The 15,744-nt window shown below is 44.2% G+C and overlaps 1 protein-coding gene across 11 annotated transcripts in view; it reads left to right on the forward strand.

Moving 5' to 3' along the window:
- pou2f2b (POU class 2 homeobox 2b) overlaps window positions 1-15,744 on the forward strand; it is a 63,012-nt gene that overhangs the window by 10,308 nt on the left and 36,960 nt on the right. For 4 of the 11 annotated variants that reach the window (XM_011485490.4, XM_020710595.3, XM_011485493.4 and 1 more), the window contains exon 1: window positions 9,691-10,980. The exons of 4 other annotated variants lie outside the window; for them this stretch is intronic. In XM_011485490.4, coding sequence (XP_011483792.1) covers window positions 10,881-10,980 — 100 coding nt within the window. In that variant the 5' untranslated portion in view covers window positions 9,691-10,880. Of the gene's footprint in view, window positions 1-18; window positions 154-9,685; window positions 10,981-15,744 lie in introns of those variants that run through there. 3 more of the 11 variants (XM_078933546.1, XM_078933548.1, XM_011485491.4) reach the window with 2 other exon arrangements.

Raw genomic sequence — 15,744 nt, forward strand, 5'->3', positions numbered from 1 at the left:
CGCTACTGCCTATTTATGTAGCCACAAGAGGGTCACTTCCCCAGCCGGATAAAATACAGGCTTGTGTCAGGAAGGTCATCCAGCCTAAAAATTTCTGCCAAACCATCTGTGCAAATCAGTGAAAGCTGATTCGCTGTGGTGAACTCCTGAAAGGTGAGCAACAATACATTAACACAATGTTAAAATGTGTGTATTGAATTTGAGCCAGAGGATAAATAGGGTGCTTTTTCCCCAATATTTTTGCATCTTAAACTAACATTGCTGTTAGACAAAAACTTACCAATCAATTAGTTTCTATCATACAAAAAAGGATATTCCAAAAAATGTTTTTTTCTGTTTTTTTTTAAAGGGATTTAAAATCATGTGAATTAAAAAAAGATATAATGATTTTTCTGTCAATTCTATGATGTTGTGGGCTTTACAGGGTTAAATCAAAAACTATTGCTAACATGTAGTTCTGTTTGGATAATCTGTCTTTTTTATTTAACGCTATTTAACCTGAATGTAAACACAGAGGTTTATAAATAAAGTCAATAATACACTGATTGGTAAATATTCTTTTTCAGGAATTGATCCGTGTGTTATGATTGACAGTTGCTCATCGTTTCCCCTTTGCATTGGTTAGAAAGTGTTCTGGAAACGAGTGGAAGGTTTTTCTTGTGTTTTCTCTTATCCTTTCATGAAGCAGCACAGGTGTTTGTGTTGGAACGTCCATCCGCATGTGTGTGTGTGTGAGACGTTTTGCTCAACACGTGTCTTTCGTATCGATAGGTTAATAGCTGAGATGTCAGTTTCAGTGACTGGCTGATTAGTTGTGTGTTCACTAATCCACTCTGGGGCGGGGAACTATTGGCTTCCCCATTGATTTTAGTGTGCTGAGTAGGCAGAAGATAGAGAGAGGGGAGATCTATTGATTGACCCCAAATTAGCCCCCACCACCACCACCACCTACCCACCCACCAACCTGACCTGGCGTTCCTGTACTGAGCCGCATTTCTCCTATCGGACGGCCGCGCTGACAAACAGCGGTTATGATTGGCTGCTTCCACAGGGACAGAAAAATGTTGCTGATTTGGAAGTGCTTCTTGTTTGTGATTTGGCTGTCTGTTGATTGGCTTTGAGGATGAGTGCCGCTCGGTACTGTGTCTGACCGTAGGGAGCAGATGGTTTGGAAGCCTTTGATGAGCGAAATGGCTGCACTTTCACAGGGAGGGCATTTCTTTTGTGTTTCTGATCACGCAGTGTGACCTTATTTGTAACACCTCCATGTTGTTGTTGTTTTTTTTCCTTTGGCAGTCAAAGAATATTCAGAGGGGTTCAGAAAATGCGCCCGTGCTCTTCGGATGCTCCAACTTTTCTCCTCTGTTGCCCTTCAACCTGCTCCATCATACATCTCCTTTTTCTGCTCTTTATCTCCATTTCCAGCCCACGTCTTCCCCTCCTTCTATTCTCAGGTCTGAGATTTGAGCTTCCTCTCTTGAGCCCTTTCCCTCCCATATATCACTCCATCTCATCCCCCTGCGTCTTCCTCTGATGTTCCTCTCTCATCCTTTTCGCCTCCCTTCCTCTTGCCTCCCTTTCCCGGCCCTCTGTCTGTGTAAGCAGAAGGAGATTGTTAAACATTTTTCTTCCCACTTAATTGTTTTGACTGGGCCGATTGGCATCCCGATTAGGCCCATTGATTTTCCGGCGCTAAGTGCATTGATTCCTAAATTTCCTATTGATCCCAGCTCTAAATCTCTGGCGCTCTCACTCACACAGTCTCACTGTCCGCAGGGGCTGGGATGGAGGAAAGGTTGAAAGAGGGAGAAGAAAGGGAGAGACGGGTGTTAGGTAAATACACCAACCGTGGTGTGAGGTAACAGAGTGAGGGATGATGACCATGAGGTGAGGAAGTTAAACGGTTATGAACTGCAAGGGAATTTCAGTGTAAAAGTGGATAGGAAATACAAAAAAAGGCCATTTTAGAGATCCACTCGGAGGAAAATTGTGTTTCTTTTGCCTTTTGGCCTTTTTTTTATGATGGAGAACATACATATAAAGGAAATTAAGGAAAGTAATATTGTATTCCTTTACTCAAATTGTTGTCAATCAGGAGCAGATGACAAAAAAACGCAGTATGAATAAGACTGGGTGTGTTACTACGGCAGGCAACAAACTCCCTGCTCCACTCCATTGTGATGCATCCACTTAAATAAATAAATCCATGTACGTCTTCATTTTCCTTGTCAGAGCTGACATCTGGCTCAAAGCTGTGCGACTGGATGGCTCCGATATTGCTCACCATTTTTGTTGCACCGCTAATGTTAGGTTGTGAGGGACTGCAGGCAAGCATGAGAGTGTAAACTGATGGATGATGGGAAGGGGACGGGTTTTCTTCACACCAACAGTCCCATTCGCAACTCAGAGGTGAATTTTTGATTTTGCCTAAAAACGGCAAAATTATAAATATTAAACCACTGTGAGCACTTTTACAATTGATCAAAAGATGATCCGAGTGAAATATTAAGCAGTTTATAAAACCAAAGTGTTTTGAGGATTTTTTTAAAGGTATTTTTAGCCACGTACTAAATTCTCCATCCGTGTTTTAGTCATCGTAACAAACAGGAAGCTGTGTCAGGAAGTTACCAGCTGCAGCTGCCTGGACGGAACAAGTTTATCTGTGAAAGATGAGAGGCTTTGGCTGAACAGAGGTTTATGAAGAATAGACAGATATTGGAAATGTCAGGGATGGAATGGAGTGTTTTGTCTTTGCTTTGCTATTTCACATGGTCTGCAGAGCCTGCTGGAGACGCAGCCTCACTCACGCCTGTGTGTGTTATTTCTGCCTTATGACTGTGTTAGGTCTTAGAGGCCTGCTAGACTCCGAATCTTACATGCCCACTGGTGTTTCTCGGAAGGTGGTGGACCTAATTGGCTATATCCAAGTCTGTGAATGTGTGTGCACATCTGTGTGTTCCAGCGCTATGTGAAGTAGATGCTGACTTTTGTGGTTGTGTGTTTTCACGTATGTTTGTAAATAATTCTGCCCGTGTGTGTGTGCATGTTTGACCTTTCGCTGACGTTAAGTGTTGAAGCTCACATTTAGATGCTCAGTTGACGGCATTTTCTTTTTTCTCTTTTTAATCTTCTGGTTTTGTCAAAATCGTACTAACCTTTTCTGAAGTCATTTGCTGCTTTTCTGTCTACGCGTGCGGCTTAAGTGCATCGTCCGACGCCCAATCCGTTGACCATATATTACTGTGTTGCAATTACAATTTACTCTGCGTAGATCCACTTAAGATAAGTGCTTTCAAAAGGCAAGCAAGGAAAAGCAACTATTGTCAGCAACACCGAAAGAAAACTTCAATCTGACGGTGGTTGTCAGAGGTGATGTAATGCTGATCTGCTCTGACATTAAGTGTATGTTCCTTTCGAGGAGTGAGCTTTAATAAGTCCAACGGCGGAGCTGGAAATGACAGTAATTATGATGGCACTGACAGGAGAGACTGTTTGTTTAAATGTTTACATGCTTTCATCAGGGGAAAATGTAAAGTTTTAGTCTGGTGCATGATGGGATTTGGACAAACAATGCAAAATGTTCAAATGGGCCGAGCTGCTGTTTGCCTTTCGGTGATTGGGTCCGTGTTTGCTCTCATGATCGGCACACATCATTTAAAAACCAAATTAAGAAATGCACGTCGGTGCTTGTTTGTGATCCCACACGGTCACTCTGCCGGACATTAATGCCCCGGCAGGCTGATGGTCACTCCGACGGACTGCTGCTTCAGATAAAAAGCTCGGAAACCTGCGGACTCAGCACACGTGCGGCCCCAGCACAAATAAGCGTACATGTTCCAGGCAAACAGGCGCACACTCCAGCTTTCAGGTATAGCACTGCAGCTCACACATTTCCTCCACTCAAAGCACAACCTTGACCTGTCGTGCTCCCAGCCTGCAGTCTCATACATACTTCATCCGTTCACTGAGACATGACACACACTGACACACACCGTATTTTGATCACAAGGCATCGAAAAACACAAATTTAGTCTGGATTGGTAACATATTTGTGGAAATTGTGGCAAAAAATAGCAAAATTGGTGAAGATGTTATTATTTTAATTTATTTAAAAGTGTTTAGTTTAAAAAAAGTCATACCTTGCAGCACATTGTTGTGTAAAACTAATGGCATTCTTTAACAGATTAATAAAAACACTTCATATGTCTGAATTAGAAAACATTAAAAAATGTTTTTTTTTTGGCACAAACAATGAATAATTCTTTCCTTTTCTGTCAATTAATCTTCTGCCAGCTGATCCTTGTTTCTCTGAAATTCAGACCTTGACTGTGAATCCGTCCATATAATTAGAGCACATGTAGGTCTGCCCAGTGATGAATTTTACTGTCAAAGTCAAATTGGAAATAAATCTCCTGGCTTGGACTTGCAGTCTGTGACCACTCTGATAATTTTCCCAATATCCTCTGCAAACCCTGGGGGCAGATTTTTTTTAGTTTTCCTTTTTCTCACTTTATTTCTCTCTCCACCCTCCTCTGTTTTCCTGTTTGTTTCTATCCCTGTAAAATGCTGGTTGCTTTACTGAATTACTGCAGTGCTTTATCTGCCCTCTTTTTTTTCCCTTTAGACCCCCCCCCCCCCCCCCCCCCACACACACACACACATACACCTTCAGCTGTTGTGCTGGAGATGCTGGTGGAGACGGGGAGGTGGAGTGTGAGGTTGGGTGAATGGGTGAGGAGGGAGGGTGGGGTGAAGCAGCCGAGACCCAATGACGTGGGTGCGACATGTAACCGTGGCGCATGAGAGGAAATCAATACATGAAAGGATGAGGAGCACTGGGGTGGATTACCGTCTGGGGCCCTGGCTACTGGAGGGATGGAGGGGAGGGTGTAGATGAGGCCTATAAGGGGGGGGGGGGGGGGGGCATGTAGCTACGTGGAGCACGGTTGGGGGGGGGTGTCGAGATTGTCCAGTCCCATCTTTCCTGCTGCATCCCCTCCCCTGACCGAGCACTGTTTGAATCTTGACCCCTCCCATCAACAATCCCTGGGCTTCTAAACACTGCTCAGTGCCGCTAGGTTGCTATAGGTGAACCTTCGCCTCTCTATATAATATAGAACGAACACATACAGTGTGTGCTAACGCTCCAGATAACCCCCAGCTATCTGTGTGGGGAATAATCGCCTGATATTACCAGTGTAAATTAAAGAGTCCCTGTGAGCAGGTTGTGTGTGTGTGTGTGTGTAAGTCTGTGTGTGTGTGCATCCACATGCCTCTCTGCCAGGAGTTTGCCGGCATCTGAGTCTTCAGCAGGGTGCATCTGCCGCCCCTCCACAAGCCCAGATAATAAATATCTATTATAAATATCATTATTATTGGGCCAATCTCCCCCAATAATAGAGCCTCAGTGAAAGATGGCACAAGGGACTGAGCTGGATATTGGCAATATATCAGCATTGATTATTGAGAGTGCTGACAGAGAGATGGAGGCAAAGTTAATAAAAACTAATAAAAAAGACAAGGAATACAGACAGAACAAGGGCTTTAGCGGGATCAGACACTTATTCGCCTATGAAAGAGAAAGAAAGGGAGAACTAAAGGAGGGAGAGCATGCTGCTTTCTTGTCTTTTTCTCGGTTCGTGAATCCAAATCAGAGTTTTATCATTGCAGCTGGGGGACTTTTTTTTTTTTTTGTGGCATTGATATCTCCATATTTCCTCACTTAAAGTGATTGGATTTGAGCTGGAGCGCAACTTTGCAGCTGGGATCCAAAGTCTGCAAAAACCCTGGACCGCCTCACACAAACACACTCGCAGGCAAAGACACCAACAAATAAACCTCATAAAAGCCCATGCATCATATCCATAATATCTTGACAAATCTATACATCATGTCAGAGCATAGTTTTGTGTGAATATTGCATTCGGCTGTGTTTTCTTTTTGGAAATGTGTGTAGGGAGGATATGAGATGGGTGCACTGGCACTTCATGCTGCTAATCGGGCCTTGTTAGGACACCGACAGCAACGTGACTGCCATTGATCCCAGGCCTAAGCTGTTATCGATGAGCGTGAATTTAATTCAACCAGCGCATTTGTCATCATGACATCACCATTTAACTACGACCATGACATGGATGCGAACAACCACAGTCAAACACACACACACAGCTCCACGTGCATGGGCCGGGTCACACAGATTAAAGACTCGTGTTTATATGTAAGGGCGCCATTTATCACAAAAAATCATGTTCGGAACTCGGACTATGTGTTTTAGGGCGGGGAAATCTATCATTCAAAATTACTAACAGGCAATTACCAAGAGTGCAATAAACAGTTATGACTGGAGGATGGGCTGTGCTATGACTAATGCGTAGCCTAAGGACACTTTCGGCTCTTTTTGATTGGCTAAATATTTCATGCCGCATCCTGACCTACAGCAAATGACATGGAAACATGCTGTGGTGAGAAATTGAACAAATTGCTTCGTATGAATATATTTGGGGGCAAACCGCGTAAGCAACAGCCATCTGCAAGATTAAAAAAAACCAAGATGAGAAGCCACAGTAACGAGGAGTTATGAGAGAAATTGGAATTGTTGAGGTTATGAACAAGTGCTTGCAAAACTTGAAAAAATACTTTACAAACAGAACATTTTTTGGCATTTATTTTCAAATTATACACATTTTACATTGAGTTGAAGACAATTCAATCAATCAAAACTTTATTTATAAAGCACTTTTCATATAAAAATATAACACAAAGTGCTTTACATTATAACACAACAAAATATAAAAACAAGCATGATGATTAAAATAAACAAGCACAAAAATAAAAATAAAATAGGGCCCCCCTCCCCGTACCTAGCCCCCTACTCCTTTCATTATACAACACCACTTTTTAAAGTTGTAACAAAAAAGTAGGGAATATTTCTGTTTTTATTTGCTTATAATTTTGCCATAGTTTAAGTATATATAACTAGGACATATTAAGGGTGCAACAATTAATCGACCTTATCGATGAATCAATTTATATTCCCAAGATCCAACCAGATCGATCGTCGGAGGCAAGTTGTGGATTGAATCGACCTATACGTTACAAAATCATTTTTAAATTTAATAGTTGATTATGTCGATATTTGAAAATATCATTTGAATTGAGGCATGGGAGGTTTATGTTACTATAACGTCAAAAATGACCAAGTGCATCTCAGTGGACAACACACATGAGATGGCAGCAAAAATTACCTTCTAATGTGGGGAAACACTTTGAATTTAGGAAAGACATGGACACCATAGAGTGCAGAATGTTCTAATATTGTTCTGTTTGCATTATTTTATGTGGAAAAACAACAGTGGGCTCAACTTTAGGAAACTAAAATGTGAATGGATTTGCCAATAATTGTTGTTTAATTGTTTGTACACATATTTAATTTACACTTGATTATCTTGCAAGAAATACAAAGAATCTGGAAAATGTCACTGTTCAGTATAAAGTATTTATCTCTGAGTCACACTGGTTGAACTTTTGGCTAAAGATGTCCTGGATTGATTTTAGGTTAGTCCATCGTTCAAATTGAAATAATATCGACTATGAATCGGATCAGCAACCATAAATTATAAATTCACTTGTTGTTGAAATGAATTGTTACACCCCTAGGAATGATGAGCATCAGTTTCAGTGTCATCCTATGTGAATCTAATTAGAAATTTACAGAATACCTCAAAATGTTCTGTAAAAAAATGAAAACATTATCTCACAATTCAGAAAATATGTTTACTGATCATTTATTATTCAAAATTTCTCAATAGCAATGTGTTTCTTTAAAAAAAAAAAGAAACAGCTTTTTTCAATACAAGGTGAAGCTGCCAGCTTGAAAGACAATGGAACCGGCTATATATCTCTTTATGGGTGGGGAGGCTTAAAAGGGAGGGAGGTGGACTATCTGGACGGTGGGCCTTCGATGACAGCAGTCCAGCAGGGGTTATTGGCTGGAGCGGCCCCCCTAGGGGAGCTCGCCCTGCAGTTCCTTGGGGGACTGAAACTCTGGAGAGTAACTCGCTGCAGGGGCCCTAAAGGCACCAAGCAAGAAAAACACACAGAGGTAGCAGTCGGCTGAATTTCGGTGTTCAGAGGGTCGTTAGCTATCACATCTGCTGTGATGTGTCATGCTGTGTCAAACATGATGCGGGAAAACCCTTTATTGAAAGAAGCAAACACAAATTTATGGTGACATTTAAATTAAAAACTTTTTTAAAAGTTTCAAAAGCTTCATAAAGACATTCAAAGCTGCTTGAACACATTCAATTCATGTGGGTGTTTGAGTGGGTTTTTAGTGGATGGTTTGGAGGAGAAGAGGAGGACAAACACCTTTTACCTCCTCCGATCTCCTCACCTCTTCTTGTTCCTCACCCCCCCCCCCCTTCCTTCAATCTCACACACCCTCTCCCCATCCCTCTCTTCCATAGACGCACAACCACACTACATTCTACAAGAAATAATTGCTTTTGTCTGGAAGGAGTGCAGGGAGGAGGGAAAGGGGGCGCGCTTGGCTCCCTTTGTGAAGAGAAGGGGGTCTTTGAAGGACAACTTGTCAATTCTCCCCTATCTTCTTTCTCCTCACCTTCTCTCTACTCCTCCTCTATCATTACTGCTTCTTACTGCTTTCTCTCCTTTTTTTTCAAAGAAAATGTTCCCCTCCTTCCTCTCCTGCTCCTCCCTTTTTCTCCCCTCTTCCTTACTGGACCTGCGGATGTCATCTGTCATGTGTGAAGCGGAGGGAGAAGGACAATAAAACCTGGCTGTCCAGTACAGGGAATGACACATTTTTCATAATTATGAATATGCCAGCTCGGTGCGCAGGACGCATTTCTCGGCAATATGGCTGTCTGTTGATGACGGAGTGAATGACAAGTGTGATGATAGCCAGATAAGTCATTGTGCGTTCAATTTCCATTAAACAGGCCTAATCAGCCGCAGCATTAAGCGAAGCGCGTCTGCCAACAGTCCTGCGGGAGTGATGGGAGTTCTCAGGCCCAAGGAGCAAGGGCGCACTCATTCCTATTGATTGGCCCGTATTGACTGTGATGTTTAAAGTATAGATTTTTCTATTTAAAAATCTATATTGACAATAATCTGGTGTGTAAGGGCCCGGCGTTGACTGATGCTGGCTTGTAATTGACAGCATGTAGCATGTCAGGAGTGGAGGGGAGGGAGAGGACGTTGAGGGGCGTGCGCGCACAGCCGGGATGAGGGGAGCCGGATCAGGCAGAGGCGCGCTGATCCAACACCTCAGTATCTCCAGAGCGCGTTAAAGAATACTCTTCTTTATTTGATCCACTTTCCAAACTGTGTGAACTGTATTCAAGTTCCTGCTGGAACAGCAGTGGTCGCTCTTATCTTCCTCTTAGGGAAGATGATTCGTTGAAAGCAGCGCAATAAGTTAATTGCGTGATTTGCGTTGGGTCCAAACGCGCCGGCTGGACCGCACTGGTCACCGCCGGCACCGGTATAATTAAGTAGGTTTTGCTGGCGGGGGGGTTGGAAGGGGGTGCAGATCCAAAAATCAATACAGGATACCTTTTGCAGCGGTGGTGAAAACGAGGGGGGTTTGGGGTGGGAGGCAGAGGGAGGGATTGAGGGATGGAGGGAGGTGCGGGGGTGGGGGTGGCGATGTGTGAGTAGTAGCGGGTCCTCTCTCGCCTCAATGTTGCGGCCAGCCTTGTGGCAGATCGCTACAATCCTGGAGGGAGCCGGGTCGAATGAGCTGTTGGGGGTTCCCAGATAATAACGGGGACAAACAGACAGACACTAAAATAAAAGACACACAGACGGATGGACGCAGATAGGCAAGTGTTCCGACGAAACGCGGCACCATGACCGGATTCTAGTCTTTTATTTTTACCCCCTCCCTCACTGTTATTTTTTTAAATTTGTTTATTATTTATTTATGATTTTATTTTCCCGCCTGTGTTTATTTGTTTGTTTATGTATCGATTGATTGCGTTTTAATTACTGCCTTGTGACAGAGGGAGCGCGAGGGAGGAGGAGCGTGAGTGTCAGGCGCGCGCGCTCTGTGTGCGTTTTTTTTTCTTGCACCCCTTTCCGCGCGCACTCCTTTATTAATTGGCAGGTGCGACGCGCGTTAATTAAGCTGTTTTAAATGCGCACGCAACCCGCCAGCGCGTGAATGTAGACTTTTCGCAGCCCTCGTGCAAAAAATAAAAATAAAAGAAGTCATACAAAGCAAATACGGAGCTAAAGTCTCCCCCAAGCATCTACCAAATTCAGCAAAGAAAAATCCAAATACATTTACCTCCGTTGGCTTTCTTCAATGCTCTTTTTTTCTGCTGTTGTTTTAAAGCTGCAAATACCAAAGCTCAATCCGGCCGACAGTAGTAGACTATAACGACTGTTCTCATGCCTTTTTCACACCTGCAGGAAACAAAACTGCTGAAAGACTTACACAATAATTACCGGTGTTTACTCGGAAAGAGCTTTAGGAGCGCAAAGGTAACCGGAAGGCGCAACAGCCTTTCACCGAGACGCTACACAGCAGGCCTGCAGTCGGAACTTTTTACGTAGAAGGGAGTTCTGCTCCTCTCTCCATCCGTCTGTTTGTCTGAGGTGAACTCAAGGGACCATACATATATGTTCTATGCACATTTAGGCTACACCAAAACCAACGCCGACCAGCAGTCGGCTCCCACTTCTGTAAATAAAAGTGCGCAGCTGGGCTACATGTGCGTACACCTAATTGCGAATGCTGTGAGGTCCTCCAAGCAAATATTTTCCCGGCGGACGAAGATTCAGAGGCTTCGGGACGCTTGTTGCAACACTTCAGTTAGATTTTGGGCGTCAAAACAACAAGCAAGAAGAAGACCATGTTTGTCCCCTTGCCTGTGCCGTTCGTGTTTCAAAGAACTGCCTCTGACCTCAACGCCTGGCGTCTCAAGTCCCCTCTGGCTCCCCGCTCCAACTCCGGTAAGACATTTTTTTTCTTCCTCCCCTTCTTTTCTCCTTGCTATACACCTCCTCCGTGTCGGAGAGCCGCGCAGACCCGCCCCGCCTTGCTTTGCGCCGCTGCGCTTGCAGCGCAAGAGAGAGCCGCCGGGGCGCACACCCACTTACACACGAGCAAACACTCCACGGCTTCCTCAAATACTCCTCCTGGCTTCTGTGGCGGCTCTTACAGTCAAGTAGCATTTCCAGGGGGGGGCGTTTTACTGGCCAGACATAAAAAAATGAATATCAGAAAATCTCCCCTTTCTGCTGTCCAGAGTGGGAAGATGCGCTGCTGTCCCACCCTTGCGCTGGCTTGTCTCCTCGCCGCCTGCGCGCTCATTTTCTCCCAGTTTTCCGCTCCTCTGCCTCTGCGTCCTTCCCCTCTTCTCCACTGCCTGCGCCTGAGCCTCAGCCTCCGACTCTCCCCAACTAGACTCTCGGCAGGCAGGGAATATTCATGCCAACTTATCGATCCTGCGGAGATCGATTCCTGGGCCGGTTGAGGCAGTGAGAGGGGGAGACAGAAGGGAGAGTAGGTGCACGGCGCATTGGCTATGTGAAAAGGGAAAAGGGGATAGCATCTTATTGTTTCTTTTATTGTTAGGCTGTTTTGTGCTTGTACTGCTGTAGTTGCTCCTTTCTCGCTGCGCCTTCACGTTATTTTTGCTCCGACTCGCAGGCAGGTTTGCTTGTCTGGGCTCACATCTCTGCAAACACTCCAGGAATATACTACGAATGACTGCGTCTCTCTGTCCCGTTGCTTGGCTGCTGCACGGTGGGAAGCGGCGCACTAGAGGGAGGGGGAGGGTGCCGGCTGAAACTGTGGCGCCGTCTGCGTTTCATCTGCGCTCAAGTGGAAGAAAAGGACGCGTGGAGGGAGCAGCCAGGCACCGGCTCTTCTTCAGATCCGTCCCTCCGAGCCTGTTCCAGACTCTCAACAGATGCTCAGTCTGTTATTGGAAATCTGTCTATCCTGCATGGGAATGAAATAGATCAGAAAATAGAGAAATATGGAGTAAAGTTTTATGTTTATTTAAAAAAATGGGTAAAGGGTCTCTTTGGTTGTGGATGGGTTCTTAAAGGGCCAGCTCCTCCTCACCTTCCCATAGTGTTTCATTTCCACAACAGTTTTTCAGGCCATTGGCTTTCAGAGCTTCGCCTTTTAGACCTCATACTCAGTCAACAGATTGCAACATGCCACAGCAGGAGGACAGGTGATAGAGGTAAAGAGAAGGATGGTGCAGTTGCAGAAAAGGGACACATCGCATCTCTGGAAATGCTTTGGGATAGGGGGATGTATTGGGGAGGAGTTACAAAAGAACCAGGTAGGAGGAGTTTTTGCTTTCCACACATTGAAAAACGGTGAATGTCAGGAAGAGATAAAAAAAAATAGAGGAAAAAGAGGATGAAATTAAGAGTGGATGACACTGTAAAAAATGAGGGTTGAGAGGAAAACCTACTTTGAAAGCGAAAAGTATACCAAGTTGAGGTGGTGTGCTGCAGCTTCTGAATGTGCAGAAGATAGGAGGCTGAGGTCCTTAGGTGGGGTGGGTGTCTTCTAGTTTTATAACTTTCTTTAGTTTTATAACTTCTGTAAAGTCATTCTGCGGTTCCCAATGGTTACTTTTTAAAGTTAAAAGCAACTTTAAAAAAATAAGTTTGTGGCTACTTCCCGCCTGGCATGTGTGAACGTTGCACGATACGTTATGTTCTTGAACACGTATTCACCAAATCGTGTTCACACTGGATGAACAGAGAGGTGAATCCTCTTCTTTTTCTACTGTTTAATAGCACATGTCCACCACCTACTTGGTGGCAGACAATGCCTGGAGCCAAATGTCGAAGCGGTGCAAATCCTTCTCTAGGTCTTTTCTTTCGCAGCTTTCCCAATATATGACAGACTTGGTGTGATATAATTCTGGCCGGGGACAAACCACTATAATTAATTACTCCTTCATGATCAATCTTCAATCGCTCAGCACTTCGGTGAATTTAAATGGACGCTATCCATATGTCACTGTCAAATCGGTGTGCCTGATAGGTCAAAGTTCAGCCTGGTTTAACCATCGTAGTCGTGTCGTAGCAACTTGTAAACACAAGAGTTTTGAATATTGAAGCCCAAAACGGGCAAATAAGTGCATTTACGTAGACATTTAATGGAAGTGGTCTCTTGAACTTGTGTTGCCGAGGGCGGTGTGTGAACGCAGCTCGTGGGCGAGTTTAGCTCCTCCCAATCGAAACGATGAAAAAATATCCAAGAAAGTCTACATAAAATTAGCAACTGGACTTTAAACCTTCTTCCTTGAAACGATTTGCAGCTCCAAGTGGCTAATGTCAAAATCTTATGTTTACAATTTCACACCGTCTACTTCACCTGCATGAAAGTGGAGCTGAAACATCCAACAAAGTTGTCTGCTAAAAGTTTACAGACCACAAAAAAGGTGAAAGTATTGCCGCCAGAGGTGTTTCAATGCCCTCTGTATATTTATACGCTTTCCCGGCTTTCATTGGGAGCCCTCAAAGCGCGCACACACATTTCATTGTAGGGCTCTTGACTCCAGCTCTCAGTTAACTTGTCTCTTTGACTGCTGGCAACTACTTGACTCCTTAGTGTTGGAGCTTTGTGCAAGGTCAGAGGTCACAGCCGATGTGTTCGACTCAGCCCCACCTGACCCCCTTCTGCCCCCTGAGTTTTCATCCTCTTTCATGTTACAACAGACCTCAAGCACTCTTGCTCAGCCCCTGCTGAGTCTCGCACACACACATGATCATGAAACGGCCGGGCCATCACATACAGTAACATAAAACAAGCATGTTAGATCGTTTTCCACCCGGATGGGGAACGGCTGTAACCGATCCCCGTTTTGTTCTATTTTTAATGGCGCAGGTCAGTTTGTGCGATGCTTTCATGAAGCCATAAGCATTAACTGGTATATAAAAGTTTAATGGGACATAGAAGAGAAACCACAGGTTTCCCAGACAGAGCGATCCTTGGAATGAAATGATATGATGGGACATGAGTGAGGCTCCTTTTGCTTTCTCCTTATCTCTGGCACACATTTACACACACTCCCAGATTCAGTTCATCTCAGCTTTGTCATTTCAGTCACACACCATTAAGCACCATCTTCCAACTCACAGTGTCCCACTCTTTCCCTCGCACACAAGCCCTCACACTCACAGATACACTTCAGCTTTTAGACGCCTGTAAGATGCTTTACCATCTCCACATCACTTACAGGTCACATTTAAACACATGGATGCTGATGTCTGTTTCCTGACTGAAGGCAAAATCCGATGTTTACAATTTCACACCGTCTATTCCAATAAAATGCCCAACGCATACCCATCAATCAACTAGTTTATTGCTCAGTTTATGTGCCTCTCACCCACTATTCAGATGTTTCCGTGCAGGGAACGCACGTGAAGCGAGAGCTTGCATGTGCAAGCGTGGCTAAGAGGGAACAAGTGTGCAAGGCTGTGCAAAACAGCAGGAACACACTTGCAAACCAGTGTGTGCAGGTATAGATTGGTTTGTGGAGGAGAGCGTGCAAGTCGCAGTGTTAACATGATTGCAAATGACAAAATGTCAACCTGGGTTTGTTAGCAACATAATGGGGAATCAATAGACACGAGAAAGATGTCAATACTACATTCTTTATTGCATTAAGCTACCTCTCTCTCCTTCTTTGTAGCTCTCTCTCCCCACTCTTCCTTTCCCTTTCCCTCCCACTCTCAGCTTTCTGTCACAATACTAATCCTTCTGTCTTCCTCTGCCCTGCTCTCCCGGTGGTAAAAGAATTAGATTGCAGCATATGAGCCAGCCTCAGAGTCCCGAATTTAGCACGCTGATGGCAGAAAGCATCAGGAGCTAATGGGCTAACGGTTCATCTATTTACGTACATTAGGCTCATGCAGGAACCTCCAACACGGTTTGACAGTGTGACAACACCCCAAAGGAGTCACAGCAATGACCTCTTACTTATTCTCCGTGTACTTATGTAAAAGTTAGGGGAGTAACAATTAATCGAGTGTGTGGAGTTTGCAGATTCTCCCCGTGCATGCGTGGTTTTTCTTCGGGTACTCAGGCTTCCTCCCACTGTCCAAAACCATGCTACATAGGTGAATTGGTCACTCTAAATTGTACGTAGGTTTGTATGGGTGTGATTGTGGGCCTGGGTCAGACTGGCGACCTCTTCAGGGTGTACCCTGCCTTCGCCTATGAGTGGCGGGGGTTGGCTCCGGCAGCCCTGTGACCCCCGAAAGGGACAAAAATGGGTTTAGAAGATGATAAATGATCCAACCAGACCAATCTGTCTGAGATGTGTTGTGAATCGAACCGACCTATGCCATCATAAAATCGTTTCGAAACGAAATAAATCGATTATGTCGATATGGAAAATACCATTTGGGATCGAGACATGGTAGGTTTATTCTTCAATAACATAAAAACAACCAAGCGGGATAAAAAAACGTGGGGATGAACTTTATGAGAAAAAAAATGTGAATGGATTTGCCAATAATTCTTGTTTACTTGTTTGTTTGCTCACATATTTATTTACACTTGACTATCTTGCAAGAAATCCAAGGAATCTGGAAAACTTCCCCTGCTCTGTTCAGGTGTTTATCTTAGTCACACTGGCTGAATTTTTGGTTAAAGACGTCCTGGATCCATTTTAGGTCAGTGAGTTGTTCAAAATGAACCAAAATCCACTGAATTGTATCTGGAACCATAAAGTATGA

Source organism: Oryzias latipes, chromosome 16 (assembly GCF_053564925.1).
Source record: "Oryzias latipes strain Hd-rR chromosome 16, Olatipes_Hd-rR_3.1".
NCBI lineage: Eukaryota > Metazoa > Chordata > Actinopteri > Beloniformes > Adrianichthyidae > Oryzias > Oryzias latipes.